Source organism: Anneissia japonica, unplaced genomic scaffold, assembly GCF_011630105.1.
Source record: "Anneissia japonica isolate Jap-2015-1 unplaced genomic scaffold, ASM1163010v1 scaffold287840_len1291095_cov163, whole genome shotgun sequence".
Lineage (NCBI taxonomy): Eukaryota > Metazoa > Echinodermata > Crinoidea > Comatulida > Comatulidae > Anneissia > Anneissia japonica.
In genome coordinates, this window is record NW_022728493.1 from 419,026 (window position 1) to 428,253 (window position 9,228).

Genomic DNA, 9,228 nt, shown 5'->3' on the forward strand with positions numbered 1-9,228 from the left:
TCAAGTTTCTTTAAGAGACGCTGGTTACCCTAGTAGCCAGACCAGGTTTTGTATGCACTTTGAGGTCCAGAGATTTTGACTTCAGAAATTGGTTTAGGGTGCTCTAAGAATTATTTTTGGCTTGGTAACACATTTTCAAACTGTGGCGAAAGGTCAGGGTCAAAGGTCATAGATATAAGGTCGTCATACCTCCGTAACCACTGGTGGTAGAGAATTAATTTTGGTGCCTATGCGTTCAGTACATTCATGTTTCTATTTGCTCTAATGGAACATTTTGCTAAAGAATGACCGGTAAAAGATGTTTCTAACATTTGACACGTATCAAGGTCATAGCAATAGGGTCATTATATATCCGCAACCACTGGTGGTAAAGAGTTAAATTGTGGTGTCTCTATTCCGAACAAATTGGCACCAAAATTAACTCTCTACCTCCAGTGGTTGTGGCGATAATAAGGACTCAATAACTATGACATTTGAAACATGTCAAGGATCAAAAACAGCATTTCCGGTCATTTTCTAGCAAACTTTTCTATTAGACCAAAGAGAAACATTAAAGTCCCAAACATATTGACACCACAATTAACTCTTTACCACCAGTGGTTGTGGAGATATAATGACCCTATTGCTATGACCTTGAAACGTGTCAAACGTTAGAAACCGCATTTCCGGTCATTTTTTGGAAATGTTCCATTAGAGCAAATAGAAACATGAATGTTCTAAACAAATAGGCACCAAAATTAACTCTCTACCACCAGTGGTTGCGGAGATATGACGACCCTATAGCTATGACTTTTGACCCTGACCTTTTGTCACATTTTGGAAATGTGTTACCAAGCCAAAAATGATTCTTAGACCACCCTAAACCAATTTCTGAAGTCAAATTCTCTGGACCTCACAGTGCATTCAAAACCTGGTCTGGCTACTAGGGTAGGTGAGGCACCGAGTCAAATGAAATCCATTATAATTAGATCCACCTGGCCTCTGTTGTCAAGTGCCATAGCGAGGTCATTTACCCAAGCAGATAGCTCGGTATCACAAGAGCGACCTTTAATTGCGAAATCCATGTTGCACATTGGTTGAAATATTAAATTATTCAAAATGAGCCATCAAATGGTGATGCAGAATGTGTTCCAAGATCTCACAAGGAATTGAAATCAGAGAGATCGGTCTGTATTTAGAAGGGTCCATTCTTTCCCATTTTTTGTACAGAGGCGTTATATTGGCTTCTAACCATGCTTTTGGAAGGGATCCAGAATCAAGCGACTTCTGAAATTTTTTTTTGGTGAAAATCGGAGCTAGTGAAGATGAACACTCCTGAGGATTCTAAATGGTATTGCGTCTGGTCCTGGAGCTTTACTACGATTTATGTCATTTAATAGTTTCTCAACTCCGTTAGTATAATGTACATTTCAATTTTTGAGAACATTTAATTTTCGTAATTTAGATGTTTTTAAATATATTTAGAGGTCCATTGTTGCTAACCGTCTCGCATCGTTCGGGACGGTCCTGCATTTCAGAGTGATTTTGGACGAAACACGCGTTTTGCAGAAACACATGCGTGATCCTAAATTTGTCATGCATTTAACACAAGTCTATGCGTGATAACGAATTATCACGAATGTCAGGGAAAAATATATTTAAAATTAGAAGAAATTGGTTTTATTAAAAATATAACATGTTTTTGTAGGTATACATAGTTCGGGTAATCATAGGCCTACATTAAAACTCAAATTGTACGTGGCTTTATTAATATTTTTGCTTGTGTACCCGTATTATCAACAAACACTCCCTAAAATCGTTTTAAAACGGCTTAAAAATCATCTCAGATCGTCGGAGCGGCGGGGGCCGTGGTTCTGGCGCTTAGACCCCCCCCCCCTCACAACCAACTGGTCACCCACGCATTTCAAATCTCTCAGGTTGGTAGCTATGGCAGGTATAAATATAAAATAGTAATTAAATGTTTATACAATTTTTGGGGTTAGGGCAAAAAGTAAAATTAAAGTTATACCAGCAGTATGTTACTCGCAACACTATGGTATTCATTAATTTGTAGGCCTATTTTAAAAATATAATGATAAAATATTGCATCATGTGTATTCGTAACACATGTTTTGTTTTAAATATCGTATACATTTCACGATACCCTGCACATTGTGTAATTATAGTAGGCTGATATCCATTGTACAGTATTATAATGAGGGTCGCTCATGAACATTACACACACACCCTCGCTCCAGGCGACCAAGTCAGCTATGGGGATCTCTTCAGTTTGCTATGAACATTACAAAGACATGCTCTGATCATGGAGGTATAATACCTCCATGCTCTGATCGAAGTTTGTAGGCCTCTAAGGGCACTATCACTTCCATATGACATCTTTAAGCAAAATTACAAGGCTGAACTGGAGGTCAAATATAATTGATATAGCCTATGTATAGAGACCACGCAAAGAAAAACATTTTTCTCGCTTTAAAATAAGCCAAGAATAGGTTAGAATAAATAAACAAAAAAGAAATAAATAAATAAAAAACAAAAAAGAAAAACACAAAATGAGGTGTAAAAATTAACGTATTTCATCATCAAGTTTTGGTGATAATTTTTACTGGTGTTTGTGCGATTTAAAGAAATTATCTGAAGTCTGGAATGAAGGAAAAATTTATTTTAATAATGTGCTTTTTATTATCTTATGTATTGGCATTTTTTAAATGGACCATTTTAAATGGTATTTGGCTGCCATTTTTATCGGATAAGAGTTTTGCATCACGGTCGTACATAGTCTAATGACGCCAGGTGTGATCCATTTCATTTTATTTAGTTGAAGTATATAAAACTAATATACAATATTATTGTTGACATTGTTCAATGGTCAATTCGAAACGAGTGTATGTCTTTCATTTATAAATATATTTATAATTGTTCCCGCCAGAAATATAATTATGGATAATAAAGATATCTGAATCTTAAAGCGGCTCAGTCTCACTTGGTCCATTTTAACACATGCTGCACTACCTGCTAAACTCCGAAGTTTTCTAAAAAATCTAAATACTGTAATTGGTTACTGCGTGTTTTGGTCCTTGTCTTTAAGAATAAATGAGGATTTGTTTTAATTATAAAATAAAATAAAAGTTCCACTTTGGTGCATTTTAGTTTACTTTCATTTCATTTATAATGTACAAATTAACTGCCTTCGAAGAGTCTTATGCATCATTTTCTTTGGTTTGCTTATAACGTTTTCCATGTTTGATAACAAATGTTGAAATGTTGAGGTAAGTGTTAAATTGAATGTTGAATGCATAACAGCATAACAGGAAAAATAAATTTCACTTATATTAAAGAAGGTAATACAATAGTACTCTGTAACACAATATATCATTACTGTAAAGTACAACCCCTAGTAAGAGGAAACTTTCGAGACCAAAAAAAGTGCCCCCTTAATAGGTGTACACTTTTATTTAGAGAAAATTAACTGACAACTTGAAATTTCCCCCTTAAATACGGGTTAAACATTTAGGAAGCTGTGACTATTCATTGGTATTGAGGACGACAGTGGCATAGTAAATATCAAGTTATCTTTATTTCTTAAAAACATCATCAAAAATTCCTTAGTTAAAAACTGAATTGTGACGAAAATGTTTGCAAAAGCGAATCTATATCCCACCGCTAGCCACCAATATAACATTCTCCTCGATTTCAACCACAAATCTGTCGGTAAACCTTTTCCATCATCACACAAATTGTAGCGTCTAAACTATCGGCCACTTCATAACCACCTCCGGTCCTCCAGTACCTGTTTCACTAATCAAATTTCTTCATGTATGTTTTAGGTCTAGTTTATGCAATTTTTAGGCAATCAAATTGCACTCCTTAAAGTTGCCTGTTTAAATCTAGTGAGTAATACAACATTTACATCTGACTAATACCTCTATGGTAGGACCATGTTTCTTTGCAATACATTAACAAGAAAAAAATGTATATGCAATAGGAAATGATGCTTTACTAGCCAATATTACACAAAAGAACATGTAAATCTTTATTTTTACTAATGAATTATCTAATGAAAGATTATAGTAAACTATAAGAAATAAGGTAAACTCAGTATACAAACTTAATAAACAGTAAAGTCTGGACAGAATCATATTTATGGAGTTAGAAATTGATTAAGATATTAGGCATCCTTTAAAAAGTAACTGGACCGTCGCAAATGAGTTTCATAAATTAGGACTAGTTGTATGGACACTAAAAGCCTCTTGTTTTTTGCAATACGCCTTGATGGCCTGAACATCTGTTTATTCCAGTATGATTTATTATGGCTTCGCTCTATATACTTCATTTCTAACATTATACGAACTAAACTTCACTACTTCCTCTTGCTCTTCCATTTTTCTAAACTTTAAGGACCCAGCCTAAGACTCCTGTCTATACACATCACTTCCTACGCTTCCGAGTATTTTTGCAGGCCATGATCTAGATCAGTAATTCACTGAGCGCTGTGTAAACACGTCCGTGTCCAATCGCCATTTATGAAATTGTATGGACAACCTTCTTAAGGTAGGTCTGACCGTCGACCGACGAATCGATAATGTTCTCCCAGTAAGTGCTGGCGACGCGACCGCGACCCCGTCTGCTGATTATTTGCGACAGTCTGAGTAAGGGGATCATTACAAACGAACATTTGCGCTGGCCTGGTCGCTTTCCAGTGTCCATGGAATCGCGTCGGCGGTCGGTCGTCGGCACAGTATGTGTCCGGCAAAATACTGACATCTCGAATTGGACTATATGATGCATTATAATTGTTTGTACTGCGATATGGTTGCATTAACGCTTGCATCGGTATTGCAGCGATTCTGTGATGTGGCGTTGACCTCCGACGATCGTCGGCATAGTGTGTGTCCGGTTGTGTACTAACATCTGGACTAAATGTTGAAGTGTGATAGTTTGTACTGCGATATGGTTGCGTTAACGCTTGCGGCAGTATTGCGCTTTGGGTTTTCGGTGGATGTGTTAGATAAGTTACATGGATATTGCGATGTGGCTCTGACCTGGTTTGTACAGAATTCAACTTAACAGAATCTCGTGTTTGACTAAAATATTGGTTAGGTGTTTTCGCAGTTGGTACTTGTACTTGTGAAATACCACTATTAGTCTTCGTTCCTTGAAGACTGGATGTAAATGGCCTATGATGTAGCCGAGAAGGACGAAAAGTTCCCTGAGTTAACAATGGATGTGTTGAACCTGACGTTATTGTATCTGTAAGACGCGTCAATGATTCCGTTTTTGGCACGTAACTTTTATGTTGGGCCTCTCGCATTGGATTATGTAATTGGTTAGTAGCGGATACATTGTAATCGTTACTGCAAGGTTGAGCATGCGTCTTTGCTCGCAAATTATCTGCCACGAACGGTATGTTTACTTTTTGAGGAGAAAGATCAGAGTTGCTCTTATTTTGCAGTTGACGTGTTGAACCAAACACGTTCATGAAGTTATTGCTACCCGGCCTTGAATGTGTACTTTGATACTTACATGTAGGCCTATGTTGTGAAAATGACGTTTGATTCTTTTTCCACATCATAAAAGTAACGCGAAGGTTACGCTGTGAATTAATGTCAAACCATCTAGATAAATTTTGTAAAATGTTTGATTGCTCTGTTTTTGGTAGTCGAAATTGATTATCCCCATCTCGTACAAAAGAAGTTACTTCAGTACAGTTTGCATACGTAGCAATAGAACGAAAGTATTCCGTGTTATCTCCCTTTGAATTGTCCATATAGAATATGTACGCATCGGGTTTAACGCTTCTTAGTACCGCTAAAATCATCTCTCTTGAGTTGGGTAACGCCCTCACGGCTGATACAAACTTGCTACATGTAATCAAATCAGCATCGGCTATGGAATCAATTGGGATTGAATGAACACTCTGACTATTGACTTCCAGGTGAATATATTCGGCAGATATAGGCATAGGCCTACAGGATGAATGATGTAACTGTAATGATAAGCACTGAAATGCGAGACACCATTTGGGATACTTATCGAGAACAGTCGCTTTGATCGGAACGTCTCCATATCCAGTAGCGTTCAAAAACATTCTAACACCAAATAAGTCTGTCCCAGGTCCTCCGCCCAATGCACAGACTTTTAGACACCTGTCTGTTAAAGGTTTTTCTACTAGAACTGTTGTTAAGTATCTTCGACATTCCAATAAGCCATGGAGCGTGCCATAGCACAATGCGGGAAAATATAGAAAGACATAACATGCTTGGTTCGTAGGATCGTTGAAATCTGTATCTCCAATACCATAGCGTAGAGAATAACTAGAATAGCTGTTCAAGAGATTTTTCATGCTTTCTTTCAGATTCGATCGTCGTCTGCGGTAATTCAGAATATCGCATACAGCATTTTGAGTGATGTGTACAACAGGTGCCCCTAACAGACATCGGTTATCCATTTGCACAATACACTTTATCTGTCCTCCTTGATCGGGTGCTATATATAGTCACTCCCTGCTCTTTGTGACGCATTTTATATACTGTATAGGGCAAATGGAAATGTGGAATTCCCATGTTTCAAAATAGTACGGGTAATTTACATTAAATCAATCATCAATTCATTCTATTTTTACGCTATGACGCATTGTATTGTACTGTGTCTCCACCTATACAACATTACACTAGTCTACCTTTTTCTACAAGCGGTTGTTACGGCTGAGCGCCTCTACAGCTGTCCATAGTTCTTACTGTTTCCTGGTTTATCCACGGAGTTATTAGTGTAGTCACTGATAACTCTGGTTTATCAACCGATGAACATGTTTAAGATTTTAAACCTAATCATTACCAATTGAAAAAAAAAACACACTAAATCTTGTCATATTTATATTAGTTATACTATTTTTATCTAATGGTAATTTTCACAATGTAGATACGGCTGTAAAGTTCAGTTAAAACGCTACTTTGGAAAAGCAATGTACTGCAAACTTTAGCTTGGTTAATAGAAGCTCAGCCGTATCAAATCAAGAGCATTACTCAGTCAAAAGAGAATTGTCGCACGAGGCTGTGACGTCTTGATGAATTGGAAATTTTCTTTTTTCCGAAATAGTAACATAGACTCGATAACCAACGTATTGATAACTTTTTTTTTATATTTGATGATACAGAACTCATTAATGAGTACGCTTAACAATTACAGTATCCCTATTCTTAAAATGTTTTATATTTATTTGTGTTTTTGAGAGTGTTAATACGAAGTTATTTAAAATCGCAATACACTGGAAAGTTCCATACGGGGTAGATATCCATGCGTTGATAATAGTGGCAACACCACTTAAATACTTGCGCCTAATAAAAAACACAATAATTTTTTATTTATTTGTTCTTTAAACTGGGAAAACTCTTTCAGTCAAAATTACTGTTCTCCGAGAGTGCCCAATATACAACACAGATAAAATATAAAAATACAAAAGCAGTCTAAAATACCAATAAAATAATGTAGAAAATATATAAATTGACTTCTAGCATGAAACTTAATCTCAGAATGTAAGATTGAACAAGTGAAGTTTAAGTTCATTAAACCAGATCAAGTACCAAATCTACTACCAAACTTAACAACTCCGACTCAAAGTCCCTGAAATCGAGTTTCTGGAGGTTTTGTTGAAAGTCCCTGCTTAAAATCTGGAACATCAGAAGTTAACCGGACATTACCGTAGGTATACTGTCATATTGAATGGGAAACTGGACAAGGTCTTCAAAAACAGTCTTAATATAACTTGAAAAATTACAGTTTTGGGAGTTCTTGAAAAATCAGAATTTGCAAATGATGCTACTGCAAAAGCACATAACGTAGAAGTAAAACAAATTGAAAAAGTAAAAATATAGGATTTTTAAAACAAAAAAGCGCAGCGCCAGAAACAATTAAGTGTGAACATGCGTTTGATAAACACAGGAACTCTATTATGAGCTTAAAGCTAAGATTTGGCATAATTAAAAAGAAAACCAGGGTAAGGGTTCATGACGAATTTCATGCTAGTCTTTTTCTGTTATCTTTATCATAAAACGGAGAAACGTCAACTCACTGAAATAAATAAACCAATAAACAAATATTTTCACGCTAGATAATTTTCAATGCAGTAGCATGAATAACATTTGCTGCTTAATTCCTTGCTTTTATATGCATGGTACTGTACTGTTGTAAATCCTTATTACTCATTATTCAATATATAAATGTGCTGACGTACAACGTTACAGTTAAATAAGCAGGGGGTCATGTTCTTATACAGCGCCTGTTAAAAGAGTCTATAATACTGGGAATTTCCCATCGTTATACGACCTTTTCTGCGTATTGTTAATGCAGGTTGGAAAAATCATCAATAATTGTAATAAACTAGAATTTAATGAACGACGGACCAGGACACAACACTTGTCTTTTGTACAATGTATAGACGTAAACGTAAACATAGTGATGATACGAGTAGGCATAGGTTTATGCCTCGTTCATCGCACCCAGTATCATTGAGTGATGTGCTCGCAGTTCTCTGTCCACGCAAGTCGAGGAGTCTGAGACGCCTAGTTAAATACCTTCACGAAACAGGCTACAATACTGATGAGGTTGAACTTGAGAAATTACTCAGCAGATATCCAACAAAAGTAAAGCTGACCAAGGATGGAGAAAGTACAATTTGCGAGTATTGTTTCGATATTAAAGTTTGTACGAAATCTTACGATATTTTATTTGACACTTGTGTTCTTGGATCGAGTTGCAAGAGTGTTCATATCTGTACGTTCTTTTTGAGTGGTGAGTAGGCTTACATCCACCAAGTCAGTTGGGCAAGTCCCAGCCAAGCAAAAAACTGCAATTTTTTCCTGTTAAGTTTTCTCATCATCCTGACCAGTGGCGGCGCCAGCGGGAAGCAGGGAGACTTAAGGTCCCCCCCATCGGTCTGGTCAAGTCCCCCCCCCCATCGGCCAAAGCTCGTCGGGCAGTCGGACCAAAAAGAAAAAAATAAATAAATAAAATAGGTCTAGCTTTCCCATCCTAGCCATTTCCGGCCATCTAGAAGTCCCAATTTTTTTTTATCTGGTTTTGGGAGGAGGGGACACCTCCTCCTATACCCACCCCCTGGCTCGGGCCTACGGCCCTCAGATACCGTTGCGCGCTATAGCAGGCCTGTCTCTTATACACATCTTTTTTTTATTTATTTGTTCTTTAAACTGGGAAAACTCTTTCAGTCAAAATTAC

General features: G+C 36.9%; 2 protein-coding genes across 3 annotated transcripts in view; one reads left to right on the plus strand and one right to left on the minus strand.

Annotated features, from left to right (window-relative positions):
• Nucleotides 1-3,367: 3,367 nt before the first annotated feature.
• Nucleotides 3,368-6,515, minus strand: LOC117114168. Its single transcript, XM_033257738.1, has one exon. The coding sequence runs from the start codon at nt 6,443-6,445 to the stop codon at nt 4,544-4,546; it is 1,902 nt and encodes a 633-aa protein (XP_033113629.1). The 5' UTR covers nt 6,446-6,515; the 3' UTR covers nt 3,368-4,543.
• A 935-nt stretch (nt 6,516-7,450) lies between these two features.
• LOC117114179 (protein mono-ADP-ribosyltransferase PARP12-like) overlaps nt 7,451-9,228 on the plus strand; it is a 24,656-nt gene continuing 22,878 nt past the window's right edge. Inside the window, exon 1 of one of the 2 annotated variants that reach the window (XM_033257752.1) lies at nt 7,451-8,784. In XM_033257752.1, the coding sequence (XP_033113643.1) occupies nt 8,424-8,784 (361 nt within the window). In that variant the 5' untranslated portion in view covers nt 7,451-8,423. The remainder of the gene's footprint in view (nt 8,785-9,228) is intronic. The other variant, XM_033257753.1, reaches the window with a different exon arrangement.

What these genes read in the sequence shown, in the direction of transcription:
- LOC117114168 (XM_033257738.1), bottom strand. Translation starts at nt 6,445, where the DNA reads ATGGATAACCGATGTCTGTTAGGGGCACCTGTTGTACACATCACTCAA.